This window comes from Penicillium waksmanii (assembly GCF_028829765.1).
Source record: "Penicillium waksmanii strain IBT 27052 chromosome Unknown utg000010l:1.0-3698451.0:1.0-3701458.0, whole genome shotgun sequence".
Classification (NCBI taxonomy): domain Eukaryota; kingdom Fungi; phylum Ascomycota; class Eurotiomycetes; order Eurotiales; family Aspergillaceae; genus Penicillium; species Penicillium waksmanii.
In genome coordinates this window covers 299,988-321,334 of record NW_026643256.1, presented here as the reverse complement: position 1 = coordinate 321,334, position 21,347 = coordinate 299,988, and the positions used below count along the sequence as shown (strand labels likewise).

Genomic DNA, 21,347 nt, shown 5'->3' with positions numbered 1-21,347 from the left:
CTTGGCGGAGCCCTGATTGACATTTAAGGGGGCATTGCCACATGCAGTTGACTATCGACTAATTCAAACCAGATACCCCCATAACCCGACTGTCGCGCTGTTCGGACCTGGTTCACGAACCCTCGAAGCCTGACTGCACTCATATTCTGCACCTTAAAGGCAGCTAACTTCTCCAACAACTCTTCACCCGGGCCTTCCAGCTCAAACATCGCTAGCGTTATGGGAAAGACAATGGGCAAGGCCGTCGATTTCATCGCATCGTTCTTCACAAAATATGACAATTCAGAAAATATGCTGTTCGCAAGGAAATGTGCTGCTTCATCCTCAACTCCAAGGGGGTATCGCAACCGATGAATCACTAATAGAGCTGCTAATCGATAAGTGTTTGCTTGTGTGACCATCGCTAGAACCTCATTTTGCCCAAAATCCGTGTACAAACGAGGTGGCGTGGGAGGTCTCCACTGTTGTATGCGTTCTTCAATCTCTGCGAGCTGTTCATAAGCCTGCGACGGCGAATCAGACGCGGTATCGCGGACTTCTCGCTTTTGCGTATGGCTCCATGCGCAGATATCATATAGGTGAGTAAGGAGTGTCGCGCATAGACCAGCATAGCGATCGATGATGATGCGACCGGTGTCAAGCGGCAGTCGTATAATGGGAACTTCGCGATGTGCTAGACATTCGACCGTATCAATCAGGATCGGTGTCATCGTGATAGTGTCCATGATGGGGAATTGGATCAATCGTGGTAACCATTGTTTTGTTGACATGAGCGCGCTCCGCACAATGGAGTGGGCAGAGGAGGAATAGGGGGCGGTGAGTACGTTGAAAACGTACATGGTCTGCCCCAGGAAGAGGGCGCAGGCCGCATCGTAATCATGCGAGATGGTTACGCTTCGTAAGCGTTGTAGGCCCATGGCGGCCTTTGACATATCTGGCTCATCTTGTCGCATTACCAGGGATCTCTGATAGCGCGTCATCAAGCCCAGAAATGCAAGGTACCCCTCGGTTAATGTCGGGCCAGACATGGAGAGAATGGTATAAATGGCCTTTTGACCACTTGGAATAAAGCTGGGACCCCACATGAAGGGCATATGTATTACCGCGAACTGCTCGACATTGCTCACAGTGCGGAGCGCATCGGAGATGTTGCGTAGACTGGTTGGCGAGGCGAGTAACTTCTCGGGCCCTAATAACATGCCATCGTCATGAACGGGCGTCCAAGCTACATCTGAGGCGCTCGATGGCGATCGAGACTTGAAGCTAACACTGGGGGTGCTGGGAGCCAAACTGTCGCGATTATCGCTGGATTCGGACGACTCATCTTGCTGTGTTGGAATCTCGGCGCTCCAGACTTGCATCTGCCCATGTGGAAAGGCCTTTGCCGCGGGCCGTCGTCCGATGCGTCTGTTGCGCCGGGATATGGAGCATGACAGTTTTAAGCGTCGACATCGCGTGCATTGTGGGCTGTCGTCAGCGAAAGTGCATTTTTCTTTGGCGGAGTGGCACCGGTCGCACGCTTTGAGGACCATGTCCACGACCAGGAAAGGAGTGACAGAGAAGAAAGAAGTAGCCGAGGTCTGAGTACTCGTAGCAGATTCAGATGGGACAGGGACAGGGCGATCGTGACGTGAGGAGCTCGGGTTGACGCGTGAGACCAGGAGGGGACTGGCCGTGTCGTTCTCCATCGAGAGTTTTCCCCGCTTTTCCGGGGGATGGCCGTGGGGGCCAATCGCGGGGAGCGAGATCCGATAGTTTTACTAGTACGTTGTTGACCACTGAGGATGTCCGGAGATGGCCGGAATTTGTAGGAGGTGAGGATATATACTCTAGTAGCCAGTCTGATATTTGATGTCCCTTTGGACTCTGTAATGGTCGATGCCGACGCTGTCATGAGTTTCCCGGTTATCGGGCCGAGAGCCTGCGAATTCCCCCAAAGCACTCTGGGAGCCACCAGATACGTTGAGTTGGAGCAATATCAAGGCCTTGTATTCTATTTAGTGACCAGCGCAGATTAAGCCGCGTTTAGAGTGATATATCGGATTTCCTGGGGTACTCAACGCCTCTAATTCTTCCAGACCATTAACCTGCTCTCCAGTGGAGAAGAGAGTTCAGGGGTAACTCTCCTCAACCATACGTTGGGTTCCGCCGACCTCGCTCCTTGGATTTCTTGATGGACGTTCCAAGGTTCCAGGCTTGCCTGATATACGTGTCCTGCTATTATCGCCGGGGATTTCATAACCACGGGAAGACATTTTCTCAACTCGGAGCTGATCTTCTAGCCCACTTCCAAGAGTTTTATTTCAAGTTCGCACTCTGAATAATCTCGACCTGACTTGACTGACTGCCAGCCTCCCAGCATCTTTGTATCTCTGCTTCCATCCTCGCTTTGTGGTTCCACACCATTAAGCGGCTCCCTACCGGATACGTCTCCTTTGGATTGTGTAGCCGATCTCGGATATGATCTATGGCCACTTTCTGCATCAGGTGATATGAGCAACCCATCCGAATCCAGCGAGTGAATAAAGGGTCGGAGCTGCCCCCAACATGCCGTGACGATACTGAGGCATTGTACTACTTGCTGGGAGATAGTGAACTCGCATCGGTGATACGTCGGGTCCGTAGGCTTTTGTTGCTTGATCATAGCGAGTTGACTAATCGTGGCAGCGATGACACTGTAGAAAGTCATGGATCTTGTTAGTGATAAACTAGCTATCATAAAGCCCGAGTCCCTTTTACTCACAAAATTTGAACTACAAACACGGTCGCGAAAACGAGTCGCTTCCGGGGTGGCGCTTGAAGATGGTATATTATCGAGAGTGCTTGAGTGATAATCATAAGATCTGTCAGTATGATTGATACACCAGCAAAGTATTCCCAAGCTTCCTATGAGCATTTTAGTATCGTAGACCTTGCGAAGATTGGGCGAACACATGGTACTATATTGTAGCATTGACCCTTCCACACGTCCCAGACTTGAGGTAAGCTGCATTGAAATGCCGAGCAAAATATCATCACCAAAGTGAAAACCGTAATTAGTTCGAGCTGACTAGAGAAAGATGGCCGAGGAAGTGTCAAATGCCTCACGGGTGCTTCCACAAGCAATTATGCCCAGCGTACTTATCAATGGAATCCTTGGGTTCTCAATGTTGATCGCTGTTCTGTTTTGCATGGGAATGTAGACGATGCTTTGAATAAGGACACCGGATATCCTTACATTGAAATATTCTACCAGGAAACTGATTCAATGCCGGGAACTTTGACGATGTGCTCTATAATTCTTATAATTGGAGTATTTGCGGCAACTGGCATGCTTGCTGCAACTTCACATCAGTTTTGGTCCTTTGCGCGAGATCGTGGTGTTCCCGGTTGGCGGCTGTGGAGTCAAGTATGCTACTTCTTTTTCAACAGATGATTCATTGATATAGATCAGAAGTCAATCGAAGTTCTGACTAGGTCTCTTCGACTAAGCGCCTACCTGTCAATGCTACGTTACTGACAGGTTCTGTGGCTTGCCTACTTGGCCTCATCAACATTGGATCTAGCGTCGCTCTCGATCACGTTTTATCTATGGCAGTTCAGTTTCCGGGCTATATCTTTCATATTTCACGGTCGGATCATTCCTTCTTTATCGTCGATGCAAAGGACACATATCCAGGTATAATGACCACGATGATATCATCAATGTTCCAGGTGCAAAACTCGTGTGGGGTAGTTTCCATGTCCCCGGAATGTGGGGTATTATGATCAATGGCTATGCTGTTATGTACATGACCATTGCCATATTTTTCAGCTTGTGGCCCACAGAGAGGGCCGTTACAGCAGAAAGCATGGACTATGGTGTGGTCGGTACAGTTGGTACCATTATTCTCGCTCTTGTTTACTATGCTCTGAGGGCTAGGAAGGTTTACAGGGGACCAGTCGTTGTTGTACCTGCTGGATTGTATTTCTGGTGGCTCGGTTGAGAATTCCAAGTCAATCTCAGGGCCAAAGAGACAACTTAGATTTGCTAGTAATGAAGATTGCCTACATCATGATAGCACATCCATCCAAAAGAACTAGGCGGCTCATAAAATTGTACAATAGAAGGACCCCTCTTTCATGAAAGTTTTCCCTTGAAATTCAGTTAAGCTTATCTATTAATTAGTACATAGAAGTTGTCTGAGTCGTGAAATTCTCGGAATACCTAGGTATATACCATATCGCGGTAGGTTTCGCTTCGGCCGAAACTTGAAGTTGCACGAGACTTTCCGTGACTTCCGGGGTTTGTGAACCTTGTATTTTTCTTTACTTGCTCAAATGAATGTAGTTCCCACATATAACAGATGATAATTCTATTTGGATCTACTGCCGTTTATTTCATTTGAGGAGATTGTCGTGACTAATTTGGAAATCAAGGTGTATTTTATGAATTTGTCTAAGACATTGATGAAAGTACCTCTAATCACCCCTAGTGACTCCTATGATCTTCAAGATAAGTACTCATGAGCGGGGAAATACAAGAAATTGCTCTAGAGCGGCCGCCAAGCTGAGCTTCACTGCCTCGATGAGCGGAATTTCTTGTCGCACCAATGGAACGTAAGCCTACCAGCCTAGTTCGGTTTGAAGTCTTGTGAATGAAAGTCTTACAGAACAGAGCGGGGTTAAGTGAGAAAACTGTTTCACATTATTTCTGTCACTTTCGCAGATCCACTTGACGATACAAAGCAATGACTAACGGCCATCTTCCTCAACAATGTACAATGCGGAAGGGCTGTGCCATTGTCCCCGCGGAACAACGACTGTCAAAACTGGCAGGCCAACGCCGATGATTGTTATTGCTCATTCTCAGACACAAACCTCGAAATATCAAACACTGTCGAGTACGTGGCCTGAGAACCTTTAGTGACCCCACTGAACGTTGAAAATCACCCGCACGCCAGTCGGTCGGTAGAAGCGGATCCGCATCCTGCCCCACATAGTTATGTGAGACGACTTGTTTGATAGTTACCCTAGACCTAAAAGACTAACACCGAGTATTGACTACGGAGGTATCTGAGTAAACTCCGGTACATTGAATTTACGTTGGGATGATTGGTGTTCCATCAAGTTTTGTAGTATGTTCCTTCGCAAGGTCCCCTCCTTGCTTGGTGCCTAGGAGAGCTCTGGAATGAGATAAGCCATGATATACTCATAGAAAGTGAGATGTAGAAGCTTGGGACACAGCGCCGTGGATGAATATGGGAGCAAAAAGTTCATTGAGTCAGTACAACGACGCTGCTTATCATTCATCCATTCAATGGAACCCATTCAAGTTTGTCATAAAAGTATTCTCACCGGAAACACTCATATAACCCCAATTAAGCGGCTAATGGGGATCCTGAGGGGAAGACATGTAGAAGAAAGATTTAACTTTGAATGTTATGTCTGTTCTCCATCTGGATTTATACAGTCCCCACTCGGGCTCAGTATTACCGGAGCTTCCTCAATTAGATTCTTGCATGAACGGAATCGAACAGGGTTAGTATTGGTGCATTTGTACCTACTAATATGCACCCCAAATGGTGGCAAACGTAATCCCCGCAGTGAATCCCCCAATTAAATGAGCTTACTAGGTACCTACCGTGGGGAAGCAGTATTGATACAGGAAAGCAAAATAAGAGGAAAAGTATTATCATGTATAGGTCAAAGTACCGGTGCCAAAGACCAATTAACAATGTAATTTCCACTTATATAACGACTACAACTAATTCAAGTTGCATATCGACTGTGGTGTCAGTACTACTGTCAAGAAATAGATATATTAGATATCTAAAACCTATTTATTGCGATCTGCCTTTGAAGGGAGCTCAGCTTCACCCCCGGGGTTTCTCACAATGCGAACGGGGCGCTTGCTGACGCCGTCTTGAACTTCTCTTGCCACGTCGCCGAGACTTGATCCCCGCATGAGGGGTGTATACGTTCCCTTGGTTGCCAATAAATTGGATATGGACTGCGGTTTTCCCTCTTTGGTTTGACATGAAGCGGGGTAGCTTGGTGATATAAAGAGCACAGAAAGACCCCAGATTCTTCCTTTTTCTCGTCCGTTTATATCCTAGCTATTAGCTTCATATCTGCACCTCAACTACATTGAAACTGTTCATGAAAATAGCTCATCACTATGACCATCCCAGAGGAAGTTGATATCATCATTTGTGGAGGCGGGAGTTCAGGATGTGTGCCTGCAGGCCGCCTCGCCAATCTTGACCATAATCTCTCGGTTTTGTTGATTGAAGCTGGAGAGGACAACTTGAACAACCAATGGTACGTGTTTCAAAATACCTGTGCTTTGAGTGACTGAGACTGATTCATACATGTGTATAGGGTATATCGACCTGGTATATATCCCAGAAATATGAAGCTTGATTCAAAGACCGCATCTTTCTATCATTCACGCCCATCCGAGCATTTGGATGGACGCCGGGCTATCGTACCTTGTGCCAATATCCTTGGCGGGGGAAGTTCGATCAATTTTATGGTAATTTACTCTTCACTACTACCGAAAGCATGTATTAACCCTCTGAAAGATGTACACTAGAGCTTCTGCATCGGATTATGACGATTTCCAAGCAAAGGGCTGGACGACCAAGGAGCTTTTGCCTCTCATGAGAAAGCATGAAACATATCAGCGAGCCAGCAATAACCGCGATATACACGGATTTGAGGGTCCCATTAAGGTGTCATTTGGTAATTACACCTATCCAATTGCACAGGACTTTCTTCGTGCGGCAGAATCGCAGGATATTCCGATCACGGATGATTTACAAGACCTAAAGACTGCGTAAGAGCCCCGAGATGCATTCAATCTATCTCAATACTGATTGAAACAATCATAGGCATGGTGCTGAGCATTGGTTGAAATGGATCAACCGAGACACTGGTCGACGTAGCGATGCTGCTCATGCATATGTGCACAGTACGCGCGCAAAATACAGTAACTTGCATCTGAAATGCAATACAAAGGTTGCGAGGGTTATTATTGAGAATGGACGGGCAGTTGGAGTCGAAACGGTTCCAACCAAGCCTCTCGGTGGCGAGAAACCTGTTCGTAAAGTCTTCCGGGCGCGAAAGCAAATCATTGTGTGTGGCGGTACACTCAGTTCGCCATTGATTCTCCAGAGATCTGGAATTGGGCATCCGGAGACGCTTCGCCAAGCTGGTGTTGAACCACTCGTGAATCTTCCGGGTGTAGGCCGAAACTTCCAAGATCATTATCTCACCTTCTCTGTTTTCCGAGCGAAGCCAGAAGTCGAAACATTTGATGATTTCATCCGTGGTGATCCCAAAGTCCAGAAAAAGGTATTTGAGGAGTGGAATCTCAAGGGTACTGGTCCTTTGGCAACGAACGGAATTGATGCGGGTGTCAAGATTCGCCCTACTCAGAAGGAGCTGGATGACATGAAGAAATGGCCGACCCCAGAGTTTAATAGCGGATGGGAGTCGTATTTCAAGAACAAGCCGGATAAGCCAGTTATGCACTACTCAGTTATTTCTGGGTGAGTTGAGAAGAAAGAGAGTCTCGCTATGGATGGTATCGCTAATAAGCTACAGATGGTTTGGTGACCATATGCTCATGCCTCCAGGAAAATTCTTCACCATGTTCCATTTCCTGGTACGGGTTTCAATTTAGCACTGCGATTAACCTTTACTTTCAGCCTATGAATGCTAACTGGAAATGGCAGGAATATCCATTCTCACGTGGTTCAACTCACATCAAGTCCTCGGATCCATACGATACCCCAGACTTCGACGCGGGCTTCATGAACGACAAACGTGACATGGCGCCCATGGTATGGGGCTACATTAAGTCTCGCGAAACGGCAAGGCGAATGGCAGCGTATGCCGGAGAAGTGACAGGCATGCACCCTCAGTTTGCTTACAACTCGGACGCTCGAGCATATGACCTTGATCTCGCAACCACCAAGGCATATGCGGGACCAAATCATATCTCCGCAGGCATCCAGCATGGTAAGCTGAGAAACATCCATTTAGCTCGAATACTCACAAAAATGTACACTAGGTTCTTGGTCGCAGCCGCTTAAATCTGGAAAGCCAGCCACGTCAACTCATCTGAACTCAAATCAACATGAGGCCCGCGAGGAGATTGATTACAGCAAGGATGATATTGCGCACATTGAGAAATGGGGTAAGACAGAATCAAAAATGCTTGCATTTTACTCTGCTGATGGTCTCCTTAGTCCAACGCCATGTTGAAACGACATGGCACTCTCTCGGAACTTGCAGCATGGCTCCACGGGAGGGTAGCTCTATCGCCCCACACGGTGGCGTGGTCGACGAACGTTTGAATGTGCACGGAGTGAAGGGCCTTAAAGTCTGCGACTTATCTATCTGCCCTGATAATGTGGGCTGCAACACTTTCAGCGTGAGTCTTCCATCGATCGCGGTATAAGAAGATTCTAACATTCCGATTTCCGTTAATAGACGGCCCTGCTTATTGGAGAGAAATGCGCTGTTCTGACTGCCGAGGACCTTGGTTATTCAGGTGCAGCCTTGGACATGAAAGTGCCTCCGTACCATGCCCCGGGGGAATTTGTTAATCTATCCCGCCTTTAAATGATGCAAGGAGGTACAACAACTCATCCGGAAGCTTTCTGTGTCCATCGAGTACATAGGAGAAACAGATTTGATCAATGGTCATATGATATTTAGTCCCGCATAGCCCCGAAATATGAGTCCCGGGGCTTAGTCTTTTCTGCTTGGTTTATTGAATCTTGGCTTTTTTGTCAATCGAGAATTGTTTTCGAAACACCAATACTAGCTCGTATTTGTATTTCTGACTGGATGATGTATGAAATACTGGCACCTCTCATTTTTCGATTCCAAGCTCGGGATTTCTTGTTTTTTTGATTGCGTGTTCAGGTTAGTAACGCAATTCTTACCCCTAGACCCGCTGTTGGGGAACCCAATACGGGTTTCAAAACCTATGAGGAAAGACCTGGATACCTGGAGGAATGGGGCCAAAATCCTTTGGGTCTCCTCAGTCTGATGTGTGGATAAGATGGAGGGTGGTGGGTCAGTGAAATCTTACGAGTACACCCATGACTGACAAGGGAAAGCTCGGTTGCAACAACAAAGCATTGAAGGATGGTGACCAACAGATTGAAGCTAGCGAAAAACTTACGACTGAGGCATAATTGCTCTCATCACCATTTCCAAAAGGTTACTGCGCCCTAATTGAAAATTATCTCTCCCCAAAATGTTGGTTTTGGACCCCAAATTGACCCACCTGAAAGTAAGACAACTACGGTCAGATTTCGGCCAAATCGGATACAGTGGCCCCGGAGGCAGATACGACCTTGCAGACTTCTAATTCCCGATCCGATGCCGGCCTATAGAATTATCTGATCTGATAAGATCGATTTGTGCTAGATACTACCTTGATTCCGTGGGTATAAATACCTTGGTTTTGTCGACCAAAACCCAGCCTTTTCGTTAGACAATTTGACTATTCAATCCTCTACTCCCAGCCTCACAACCTTTCGGAAAACATATCCTAATTTCACCATGAAGTTCCTCGCTGCTGTTACCATTACCGTCCTTGCGGCTGTCGCAAATGCGAGCCCGGCTCCGGCTCCGGCCCCGGCTGCGAATGTTTGTGCCGTCGGTGAGTACTTCTTTGTCTGGTAGAATGCAAAGACATAGACTTAATATCTGTACTACAGTTGGCCAAGGCTGCTCTCTTGTGAACTGTTGCAGTGGATATCACTGCATGAACAAAAACAGAGTCATGCAGTGCGTGGCGAACTAGATCATAAAGGAATTGCGTACTACCTTTGTGGTAATCGAGCCCGCTATGTGAAAGTCTGCACACACTTTACTGTCATGTATGCACAAAAACTTGTTTACTTTATTTGAGATAATGCATCTTTCATATGGGTTTAAAAGTCCAGATGTGGCAATACGTAATCATAGTGCTCTACTGGGTAAAGATAGTAGGTGTTAACCAGAGCAAATTCTGTGACTATGTCAACATATCGCGTTGTGCGGAAAAATCACGGACGGAATGTTGTTTTATTGATGTAATACAAATAAAAGCATCCTGTTTAGGCTTCTGGATATTGAAGTGCGAATAAAAGGCCTAAATTCTTGCTTCTCAAAAGATGGAACCTTTTGATGAGCCCATTCTTTAGTCATTTATGGCTGTGGCCTTGAGATAGCTTTTCCCCTTTCAATGATGAATGGCCAGTTTAACTTATGAATTCTGTTATTTGCACAAGGGATATCAATAAGCACAATCACGCTTATTTCCTTCTATATGCTGAGCCCATCAAACCTCAATTTCCTTTGATCTTTGAGTCGTATCCAGAGATAGTCGATTGACTGGAACACCTCGGACCGGATCAGTTGAAGTGAATTGCTGTCGGTTCGGTATATCAGATAAATCATTGACGCCACTATCGGCAAGGTCCAATCGAGATGCTTCCACTATGGCAGTAAGTTTTCCGAGGACGGCGAATTCAATTTTGAGTTTGATACTGTAGATGGTGCATTTCAGGAGGACTTGAAGATAATACAGTCCAAGGAACTCGACAATAAGAACTGAAATGTCCATGAGAATAATAAGAACATTGATCGCCAGCAGCTCATACATGATTCGTCTTCGGCGAGTGCTATGCGCAGGGCTGAGCTGGAGAAGTTTGACGGTTTCTCGGATGTATAGCAGGGATATAGTGAACTCCTGCACACAAAACCAAGTCACCTGTAGCCGCTCGATGATTTTGTAAGACTTGCTCCAATCATTCGTGCGCACAAAGGCTGCTCCGAATGTCGAAATCGTTGTTGGAAAGCCGATAAGGACGGTATTAATAACCACTGCATAGAGAACTAGTCGCAGGATACACTGATCGTATAACACCAAGTGAAGTCGAGAATACAAGACAACTGACTGCCCAGGAATCAGGAAATAGAACCCGATATTGGATAGTGCCAGCGCCAGCCATAGCGGACCGATAGCGAAAAAGTGTAAGAGATTGCCGATCCCACTGGGTACGAGCCCAAGCACTGTGGAGAGTGAAAGTGACCAAAAGTAGAGTCCCCGGTAGCGACGGAAAGTGAGCAGGATCAAAACGGAGAGTTCAGCTGCATTATACATGAGTATGGCAACCAGAGCGCCCATAACCACCTTGATAGCCCTGCTATTGCCCTGGTAGCCGCCGACAAGGCCAAGCGGGCCCTGGGCCAGATAAAAGGATTGCTCGGACATTGAACGTTTTCCTGAGTTCAGTCAAGTATCGACATACATGGCAGAGCAAGATCCTGATTTGTGAACTCTCCCTGCAAAATATTCAGATAGATTTCAGAAATTGTCCTGGCACTTGGAGGCCATCATGGCTATTTTGACACGAGACCAGGTGCGTTGAATTTCACGGAAATCAGGCTCAACCTTTCTTGCCCAAGAGTGTTTCTCTGCAGATTCATCCTCCACGTAGACACTAGCGACCCATGTCTAATACATAGGACTTCGATGAACAGGGAAAGGTGGTGATGAGGGAAGACTCGGAGACAGGCGTGGGACGAAAGGGAATCCTCCAATATGGAGACCTTGGAGGAGATTCAAATTGCACACAACGGTGTGAGCGGCGAAATTGCGGGGTTTCGTAAGTGGAGGCTGTAAGGTTTCCTTGAAAACCTTCCCCCTAACGCATTTTTGGTTCGCGAAGTCTGGATGCGGGGATGTGGGGATGCAGACCAAGCAATTCATTATGATAATGAGCGCGGGAGTCATATTCTCTGAGGACTCTCTGGTCGGGTCGATCACTTTAGCTTTGTGCGGCGGTGACAGGAGCGATTTAGGGATTTAGTGATTTTGAAGCCTTAGTCAAGAGAGTTTCAGATAATTACGGCACTAGTTCAGATGTACAGTAGCTCCTAGATAGTCCTCTACCCAATCAATTATATTTGCCACAATTCTTCGTCCTCTACTTTATTCCAATTTATCCTCTGTTTTTTCGCAACCTTCCATTAAACGATATTCACAAAGTACTAGTACTCGAGCGTATGAGCTCTGTGGAGTAGTTGGTCCCTTAGGAGCCTTATGTGTTACGCACCGAGGCCACCATGCTGTGCGTTCTGTTTCTAGATAGCTTTGCGCTGTCTCTCTCTCTTATCCGATCACCGTTTTCCAAAGCTTCTCGTTTTCACGTAGCCTCTGCATCCTCGAACGTCCGACCACTTTAAAGGCGCATGATCATACGGAGGATACGGAACAGAACAATATTAGGGAATATATGTGCATATGGTGGAATCATCCTCACCATTCCTTGAGCTTGAAGTTTCACTTCCATGGTTACCCACCAATGAACAACTTGAAAATCAGCATGCTAGAAGTGTATTTCCTTTTCGGAATATGAATGCTGTTACTCCCTTTGCTATCAAGAAATTCTGCCTAGTAATGAGGATGATCTCACTATAAAGCTCAGTAAGACTTGTAATCTGAGCGTTCCTCTTAGAAAGAGTTGCAAAATAGAATTAAGTACTATAAACAGGCCTCAATAGAAACTTTGGCCTATTGAAGAAACATTAACGCAGCGGTTGAATCACACCCTAGGGTGGTAGAAATGAGATCCCCATCTCGTGGTTTCCTTTGTTTCAGCGGATCCCGGGAAACCCCGGACATTTCTCTCAGATGGGAGTGGCTATCTACAAGAAGGACAAAGCATCAGAGACAGGGATAATGGATTTTTAGTTTAAGCCTTACCTTAACCTCATCTCAATTAAAGTATTTCAGCTTTAGCTCTGATTCGTTTGAATTCTTCCCTCCTCGACATAAATCTCCCTAGTTTCCGTCGACAGGCGCATATTAATTTCGCAACTTGCAGCAAAATGGATTCACTTCACTTCTCCCGTCTGGTTCTTCTCTGCGGTTTTATTACCATACTCGCAGCTGCTTTGCCCACCGGGAGCCGTCCAGACTGCTACCCCAAATGGGATACCGAGCCAGGAAAAACCTGTTCAGACAGGGGTTATTAGATCATTGCAGTTTTCAATCATTTGGAATGAGTTGGACATGGAATATTGAGCTATTATCTATACCCATGAAGCAATAGCAGTAGGTTCCCCCCGCCCTTTTATAAACCCTATAAACCCGCAAATACTCACTTCATGATTAAGCTCCCGGGGCCTCGAAAATATTTTGCGAACATCAATCCTCGCAACATGCTCTTGAACAATGTTCCGAGGTTCAGTTCGCACCCTTATTGAATAAATAAAAAACTCCGAAGTCGTTTATTCCAATGCGTTTGTACCGCATGAAATCGGTAACTCTTTGAATTACTTTTCGAACATTGGCTCACTATTATTTATCTCTTCTTGTCTTAAATGACCCAGACCGACCGTCACAACTAGAACATGAGGGCCTGTGAAAATGAAGCCGAAAATGGCCGCCCTTATAGTACCTATCTATCCTAAACCCATAATTATTTGGTACCATTAAGTTATATACTATATGCAAGGTAGTAGGATTAGCTAGCTTCTCGTATTATGCTAGTAGTGCTGAAAAGTCGTAAGCATTAGTTATACCAACAACCCCATACTTCCCTTCCAACCACTGAATATCACTCCCCGTCGACACTCACTCCTGGTCGTGCTTTTCCAATTTCATCTGCATCCATCTATCGCGCGCTGCCTCACACTTCCAATCCTTGTCACGACAGTTCTCCTTTGCCTCGGCTAGCCATCCATCCCAGTTCTTGGTCGCCGGGGCAGACTTCGTCTTCTTGACCCAGCCTATCCTCTCCGTTGTTCGGATAGCATCCCATAACACTTGAGTGAAGTTATCATTCGGGTGATCGTCAATCTTTTCCACCACGTATCGGTCATCCATATTCCACATTTCCGATGGATCTGTGAGGAGTGCCATAGCCCAATAAGCGAGGTTGAGAATAATGTAGGCTAGGCCAACAGCAATCTGAATCTTCCAGCCAGTATTACTGAAGAAGATAATAGCAGCCATGAGCAGGGCCGTGCTTGTGGCAAGGAGGACCTGGTGATACCGCCCATTGAAAACGTAATCACAGGTTTCGGTGCCCGCATAAAGCTCGCGCGCAACCTCCTCGGTACATTTAACACACACGAAGGCACCTGATCGCGTACGGATCACAACGTCTCCGTCAGCTACCTTTCCTTTGACTGTGCGAACAGAGAGAGATGGGCGCCACTGTGCGGACATGCAGGCCATGCTTGTTGACAAAGACATCGTTCCCAGACCGAGTATACCCACCGCCTCATGCTGGACGCCGGCCCAGACGAAAAGGGCGATTGTCATCAGAATTGAAGCAAAGGTGACCAGATTCAGCGGACAGAACTTGTGTAGAGGGATGATGGCTTTTTCAGGACTCTTTGGCTTTTTTTCGCCAGCCTCGTTCTTTTCGAGGTCCTGCTGGAGGTCCTTGTTTGCATCCTTCCTGTGGCTGATTCGGAAGCACTGAAATCGGAATGAGGGCAATGACTCGATGTCGTGAATCACGTTGGCGAAGAAGTTGAGCTCGGTAAACTGGTTACCAGAGTGGACGCCAACGACGGTTACGTCTTTGACAGCAGGCAGTCGCGCTGGTCGATCGGTGTCCAGCATTGTTTCGGGGGCTGGTAGGAGTCGAGGGAAGCTGCCAAACGGCGATGCGGTGATGGCCTGCGCATGCTTCTCAATAGCGGATCCTCCAACCACCGCCAGTAAACCGACAATATCGAAACTCCAGGAGACCGCGTCATCCTCAACGTTCAAGGGAAACCAGACCATCTTGCTTTTTCAGTGAACAAGATCAAATGTGAATAGAGTGTGATACACAACGACAGCAAGTGAAAACTGAAAAGGAGAAACACCTCCATAGAAGGCGAAGAGGCCCCCAAAAGACCTGCATTCCCAGGCTAGCTCCCATTTTCGTACGGAGTGGGGTCGCAAAAGAACTCACGATTGATTGACATCAGATGGTGGAAGCTGCAGATTAGCAAAGCTTTCTTTCGGGGAGGACGGCACGATGAGCGGTTCATGGGCTCCATTATACAGTGGATAAAGATCTCAAGGTACCAATTACATCTACTCTAAGCGCGGAAAAAAATGTATTTGGTCCCCAAGCTGAGATGCCAGTCTAAAAGACCCAGCAAACAAACCTAAACTAATGATTTCTGACCCACATCATTGCAGGGTCCGTTAAAATTTGCCGTTATCTGCAGGGAGTGCGGAGTAGGCACGGGTTCACCGATGCATTGAAAATATGGCTACGAAACTTCACTGGTTTCTTTTGGGTTCCGATAGTGGGTCGACGTATGCATATGTTCTAGTTGCGTTAGTTAGTTAGCGGAGTTGTTTACAGGTCCACAGCTGAGCCAGCCACCGAATATGCCACTACCCGAGTCAACAGGACTTGCCGAGAAGTGTGCAGCCTCCTTGATTGGTTGTTTAAGAATCTTATTACATACGAATGATATTTGCACTCCGCTATATATATGTAGAAGATCGCAGAAAATAATCTAACAGAGAGCGGCCAAGTACGAGATTTTAGATCCGTCATCCCGTTCTCCGCCTGATCTTGAACATGTCGATCACCAGGGCGTTTAAGTTGCGGTAAAAAGACGTCTACGGTCTACCGAGACCCACTGGGACGGAAGAGATTTCTCAGGTTCATCGAAGTACGGAGAACTCGTACTAGTATCTTTTTCGCACGGACTTTCATGGTGTTGACGATCTCATACAGCTGGGTGGATGAGGAAACTTTTCCCTAGTGTATACACGATCCCGGCCGTTTGGTTACCACCAAACTAGATCTTCTCATTCGATAATGCCTGTCGGCCAGCATCATTTCCTGATGTCAACCCCGACAGATATTTTTGAGTCGTGTCGTCAAGACGGGAACCCGCGAGAAGAATGCCCATGAGATGACCCGCCAGTTGTCCTTGTGTGATGAGACCACAGCGAATCACGTCACCCATCAAATCATAGGTACTGTGTACCTTGAGTCCCTGCATTATGCGCTCTGCCGTATAGTCAGTTTGTGATGTCTCAAGCGGCTGCGAGACTACGGGATATCTTACTGCTCAACCCCCAACTGGCGGGCTTGGTAATCTGCACCTTATAGCTGCGAATCCACGACTTGGGATACGAGGCTCGCAGTCCGATCGGATGGCCCAGACTCTTGATTGAGAGAGTGCTGGTATTGCGGACCTCGGGTGTTGCGGCCGCTTCGTCTTGTTGACCAGTGGTACTTTTGACCTGCGCCGCTGGTTGACTGGCCTCCCCGCCGGTCTGCGGAGAAGTGCCTTCTTGGTTTTCTTTCACAGCGGGGTCCGAGTTTGCCTCATCCCCAGCTGCCTCAAGCTCTGTTAGGTCTGCTGGTAATTAGTGACCTGTTCTGGCATTTATGTGTCGCGAGACACCGACCTTCTTCGGGCTCCTGGTGGTCCAGTGCACTGTCGGTATTGCCATCGGCCTGGGTGCTTTTCTCAATAGGCTTAGAGGTAATACCAGTGAGCTCCTCAAGGGCTAATTTATCCTCTGAATGGCAGTTAGTTTATTGTCACAATGCGTAATCGAAGAGAAACATACTATAAACAATAATTCCATGCTCAAATCGGGCGTTGGCAGAGTAGGCGATGAGGAAAAATACGTCAATAAACCCGATAAATCGAATCTTGCCAGCCCATTGCTCATCATTGATGGAAAGCTCCCATGGATGTATATCGCTAAGCCATTAGCCTCAAGCCCAATGATTGAAGAGCCTAGCTGCCACATGAAATGTAGAAGAATGTACTCACCAGTCACATTCCAAAGTATTATCTTGAATCGACCTTCCAAAGGTCTCCAGTACTCGGTGGTAAGATGCCATTCTGACTCTGATTCAACTCAGGTGGTGTAGCGTAGATCCTGTTCAGGTAATTGACATGAACAAGATGTCGAAGGCAAAATGCTTGGAAGTCGTGATTGTGCCGAAACCCATCGAGAGGCCTCAGGGAGCTCCGAGGGGGTGGGTCAAAGTGCATGGTTGAAACCTGCACTCCACCCTCAGCTGTATGCAGTTCGGCGGGGTATCGGCTCCACTGCGTGTACTCGTATACCTACTCGTAGCCACAAAAAACCATAATCTGCGCTGACGTGTTTGCGGCATTTCGATCTTCACCTTTCCCCCTCCTCGTGGGTCTTAGAAAGTGGATTGTACAAGTGGAGGCCCCCGCCACCGACAGACGGTTCAGCTGCAGGTGCAAAGCATTTCCCTGTACACGTACAGTACTAGGTTTCCTGGCTAAGCTCGTTTACCACACGATCAATCAGCCTCTGTGAGTATTGCGTTCCTATTAGGCTGGTAGGAAATTCCTCCCTCCCCTGCCAAAAGCTACAATTTTCCCTTCAAGCCCTCAGTTGCCTGAGTTTCAAGTGACAATGAATTCGCTTGACTCGATCAAATCAGCCCTTGCGGACTCAATTATCTCTAATTCGACCCTGAAAGAGGCAGTCGACATCGCCAGCTTTGTCACCGATCGTTCAAAGCGATTCAAGGATGTTGCACTTAACAACGATCAAAAGCACAAGTTGCGCCGAGTTCTCAATCATTTCCTTGTCCCGACCGTCAAACCAAAATTTGTGGACGATGATGCAAGCATAACTCACGATGATGATCGTGTACCAATTGACTGGCTGGCCCAGGCCGAGCAAGATTTGAAAACACCAACGCGCATGATTGATGTGGACACTATGAACATGGTTCCGACGTATAGTCTCGGCTTGCAAGATCAGTACTGTATCGTGTCTCATAGCTGGAAAGGCTCCGAGATTACCTACGGAGACTTCGGCCAGGCTAGATCATTCGAGCCGAAAGAGGACCTGGCAAATACTAAATCACAGCCAGCCTCGAACGACGTAAACAATGTCGTTAATAAGTGCAAATCGGATATTGAGAATCTTCAACAAAAAATCGAAGCCGCGCTTCCGCAAGTCCGCGCCAGAGCTGATGGACAACGTCCACAGGATATTACCACACTCCTTCAGTGGTACGCCGATGCCAATGGAGCCGAATGGTCTCTTGGAAACTCGCAAAAGAAGTTTCATGATGCCAAAGCAACCTTGGCAAGTGCCGAAAGAGAAGCAGAGTTCTATACCACTCTTTCGAACAGCATCAATATTCTCAGCGACGACCTGTTCGGAGCCGATAAACCAGATGCCTCGGAGAAGGGTCCGGAGATGAAGCAGGTTGACTCGGCAATTTACAGTATGAAAGAGCATGCACAGGAGAGCTGCTCGGAGACGGAAAAAAGGCATCTTGAAGCCGTGGCACAAAGGACGGAGCTAGACAGTACGATTGTTTTCTTCGATCAGAATCGTGAGCTCTGCTATGGAATCGAGGCACTTCTAGTGGCCTTACAACATATCCGTTCTTCACGCAAGATTTTGGAGTCAATCTCTCAGACAAAAAAGCTATTCGATGCCCACTTTCCCCGAGGAGGGAAGCGATATGTCTGGCTTGATACTTGTTGTATCAATAAAGCGGATAGCTTTGAGTTGACCGAGTCTCTTTCCTTGATGGGAGACTGGTACACCAATGCTGATCTGTGTCTCGTGCATCTGGATACCCCACGAGACGAAAGATCCTGGATTGAAGAATGGAAGTTTTGGAAGGATCCTTCTCATGTCCCGGTTCCGCTCAACATGACCGCCTATGATCAGATTGGGGCCGGTGCCAACCACGTCGAAAAGAACAAATATCAAGTCGAATGGGCAACCCGTGGATGGACATTGCAAGAACTGGTTTTGAGCAAGGTGACCTACTACGTCAATTCTCACTGGCAAAACCTCACCCGACCCGTCGAAGTCCTGGGCCCCTTGTACTTCCTTCGTCCATTTGTTCGGAGCTATTTGCAGCACCCCTATGTCAAGAAGCATAGAACCATATCTTCGGATCGCATTGAGAAGCTCAAGGAATTACTTTCCCCAGAGTTTGTTCAGCCCGGGATGTCTCAAGAACGGGAGCTCACCGTGATGCTTCTCACACTAGGATTCGTGGCACCGAGAAACCTGCAGGAGACTTTGGCCGAGTCCCAGATTGGAAAAGCAGTCCTCACTGCTTCCAGACAGCTCCCTAATGTTTTGAAAGGTTTATTATCCAGCAAAAATATTCCCGACACTAGTATACTGTCTACTTTCACCAACGAGTCTGCTGCCGATGAGTCTTGTATCGCAGAAAGGATAACCCTTTTCAATTACTTGTTGTCTGCTTTGGCCGACCTTACAGACGTCCAGGTCCTTGGCGATCGTCAATTTATTGCCAAGTTCAGCAAGGTCGAGAACATGACGAACTGGATTAGTGGTACTCTTGGGGATTCTTCTGCTAGCACTTCTCTTGTCGCGGCATCAGAGCGTGTGACAACGGTTTCCACTGATCAGGCATATTCTCTGATGGGTATTTTGGGTGTGAGGTTTCCAGCCTTCCCTGCAGAAGGCCTTCTTAAGGCTCTTGCACGGCTTTTGGATGAGGTTCTCATTGCGTATAATGATGTCTCAGTTTTCAATTGGACTGGAAAGCACCGTGGAAGCCCTCTTCACGGTCGATCTTTGTATCCCACAAACATCGACGCTTTTGTCGATCCCACGAGCAACCCTCTGGTGAAATCAAAAGCCCAGACAAGCAAGCGCATCTTGGACCTCTTCCGAGCCCAACGAGTGCGCCAAAGTGAAACTGCGAGCAATGTGAACATGCTCCTAGCTGAGATGCTGGCCCATAGCAAGAAGCTACCCGAGCAATGCTCAGTTTTTATCAAACTAGGAGAGCTGGTTACACGGATCAAAGGTACCAGTTTTGACCGGCTGGGAGCTCATATTGAAGAGCTGAAGGGAGTTGTCTCCAAGCTTCAGGACTTTACGCCTGAAGAAGCCGATGAGGATAGCAAAAATCAGTCTCTTGCCGGTAGGTTGAACAATACCATGGAGCGAGTGGATTCATTTTCGAAATCCTGGCAGGCACCTAAGATTGAAGTCCCCAAGTTTGAAGTGCCTAAAATGTCTTTCGGTTGGAAAAAGACGCCGACTGAAAAGGCCCAACCGAGCGAGCCTGCGACGCCTATTGAGCCTCTTCAAACTGCCCAGCCTGAGGAAAAGGAACCATCTGCTGCTGCCCTCCAATACAATGCACTCGATCAAGATATCCAGGATGTTATCCATGTTCTCAGTGGCACTGTGAAGCCTGAAGTGAAATCTGACAAGGATATCCCACTGGTGGCACAGCCTGGCACGACCGACGACACAAGGAACGAGGATAACAGTACGCCGATCCAAAAGCCAGAAGGCAGAAGAATGGTCTGCCCGAACCCTATCACAGTTAGCAGTGGTGGTATTCGGGGTATCTTCGACATTCAACGAATCATCGTCACCATGATTGAACCCGAAGTCCTACGTTCCCGAGTCCGATCTGCGGTCAGCGGTCAGAAAATTGATGGTTGGTGCACTATCAGCACTGGTCTCTCCGTAACTCTGGTCGCCTTCTCCGCCGAGCGAGATGTTCTGGCCCAGCAGCTCGATCTGACCGAGGTGATCAAGAGCCACATTGAGCCCGAAGAGTCTTCCCCCAGTGATCCGGCGGCAACAGATACCTCTCAAAGTGACAAGGGCATCCTAGATAATCTCAAATTGGAGAAATCACCCGAGCAAGTCAAGGTTGGTCGTATGATCAACTTTGTGCAAAAGCAAGATCTGCACGGTATCGCCGGAGAATGGGTGTTGATTCGCTTCTCGGGTGTCCCTGGAGCTGAGTGGTTCCTCTCCGAATTGGTCCTAGGTGCTGGCAACGACTTCTACGGCAAACGAATTGCCACAGATGCTTTCAGCTTCGAAGATGCGGCTCCCGAGCAGGGATTGACTGAGTATTGGCATCAATTTACCACAGAGAAGAAGGCGCGCACTTGCGATACGCTTGACATGTATCTCAACCGCAAGAAGATGCTGCAAGCGGCCGGTGGTCAACTGGACCAGCTACAGAAAGTGGAAAATTCTTCCCAGGGACCTGGCAAAGAAGGTTTGCAAGGTGATCTGGAGAGTGTATGGGAGATTGTGCAAAATGTCTCGCTGGACAAGGTGGTCAATCTGGGCAAGATGTCAGGCTTGGGTGTTGGCAGTTTGGGCGCCCAGCTTTGGGCCAACCACCTGGAAGGGCGAATTGAGAAGGGTGCACTGAAGCGTGTACCGGTTCATTTGCGAACCCCAGTGCGAGATCTTGATCAGAACCGGAAGTTGCTGCCAGCCATGTTCCATGCTGGACGCGAGATGCACATGTTCTAGTGAAGGAATTTGGAATTCATTTGTAATTAGTCAAGCCAATCTGAACTATGAATGT

General features: G+C 47.5%; 8 protein-coding genes across 8 annotated transcripts; 4 read left to right on the top strand and 4 right to left on the bottom strand.

Annotated features, from left to right (window-relative positions):
- Positions 1–23: 23 nt before the first annotated feature.
- N7481_012070 (Zn(II)2Cys6 transcription factor) lies at positions 24–1,688 on the bottom strand (the record flags this gene model as incomplete). Its single annotated transcript, XM_057271289.1, has 1 exon — positions 24–1,688. The coding sequence occupies one exon, from the start codon at positions 1,686–1,688 to the stop codon at positions 24–26; it is 1,665 nt and encodes a 554-aa protein (XP_057115477.1).
- Positions 1,689–3,055: 1,367 nt separating this feature from the next.
- On the top strand, positions 3,056–3,965 carry N7481_012069 (uncharacterized protein; the record flags this gene model as incomplete). The annotated part of the gene is made up of 3 exons (XM_057271288.1): positions 3,056–3,388; positions 3,457–3,658; positions 3,694–3,965. Coding segments are annotated over 3 exons (807 nt in total), but the record flags the coding sequence as incomplete, so codon positions are not given.
- Positions 3,966–6,139: 2,174 nt separating this feature from the next.
- Positions 6,140–8,592, top strand: N7481_012068 (GMC family oxidoreductase; the record flags this gene model as incomplete). Its single annotated transcript, XM_057271287.1, has 9 exons — positions 6,140–6,282; positions 6,343–6,496; positions 6,546–6,799; positions 6,855–7,514; positions 7,570–7,630; positions 7,701–7,986; positions 8,039–8,164; positions 8,217–8,401; positions 8,461–8,592. 9 exons carry the CDS (start codon positions 6,140–6,142, stop codon positions 8,590–8,592), a joined length of 2,001 nt encoding a protein of 666 aa, XP_057115475.1.
- A 951-nt stretch (positions 8,593–9,543) lies between these two features.
- N7481_012067 (uncharacterized protein) lies at positions 9,544–9,787 on the top strand (the record flags this gene model as incomplete). Its single annotated transcript, XM_057271286.1, has 2 exons — positions 9,544–9,643; positions 9,702–9,787. 2 exons carry the CDS (start codon positions 9,544–9,546, stop codon positions 9,785–9,787), a joined length of 186 nt encoding a protein of 61 aa, XP_057115474.1.
- Positions 9,788–10,306: 519 nt separating this feature from the next.
- Positions 10,307–11,242, bottom strand: N7481_012066 (uncharacterized protein; the record flags this gene model as incomplete). Its single annotated transcript, XM_057271285.1, has 1 exon — positions 10,307–11,242. The coding sequence occupies one exon, from the start codon at positions 11,240–11,242 to the stop codon at positions 10,307–10,309; it is 936 nt and encodes a 311-aa protein (XP_057115473.1).
- A 2,367-nt stretch (positions 11,243–13,609) lies between these two features.
- On the bottom strand, positions 13,610–14,773 carry N7481_012065 (uncharacterized protein; the record flags this gene model as incomplete). Its single annotated transcript, XM_057271284.1, has 1 exon — positions 13,610–14,773. One exon carries the CDS (start codon positions 14,771–14,773, stop codon positions 13,610–13,612), a length of 1,164 nt encoding a protein of 387 aa, XP_057115472.1.
- Positions 14,774–15,792: 1,019 nt separating this feature from the next.
- On the bottom strand, positions 15,793–16,856 carry N7481_012064 (uncharacterized protein; the record flags this gene model as incomplete). The annotated part of the gene is made up of 5 exons (XM_057271283.1): positions 15,793–16,007; positions 16,066–16,359; positions 16,412–16,525; positions 16,577–16,713; positions 16,786–16,856. The coding sequence occupies 5 exons, from the start codon at positions 16,854–16,856 to the stop codon at positions 15,793–15,795; spliced, it is 831 nt and encodes a 276-aa protein (XP_057115471.1).
- Positions 16,857–17,407: 551 nt separating this feature from the next.
- N7481_012063 (uncharacterized protein) lies at positions 17,408–21,292 on the top strand (the record flags this gene model as incomplete). Its single annotated transcript, XM_057271282.1, has 1 exon — positions 17,408–21,292. The coding sequence occupies one exon, from the start codon at positions 17,408–17,410 to the stop codon at positions 21,290–21,292; it is 3,885 nt and encodes a 1,294-aa protein (XP_057115470.1).
- Between the last annotated feature and the right edge of the window lie 55 nt (positions 21,293–21,347).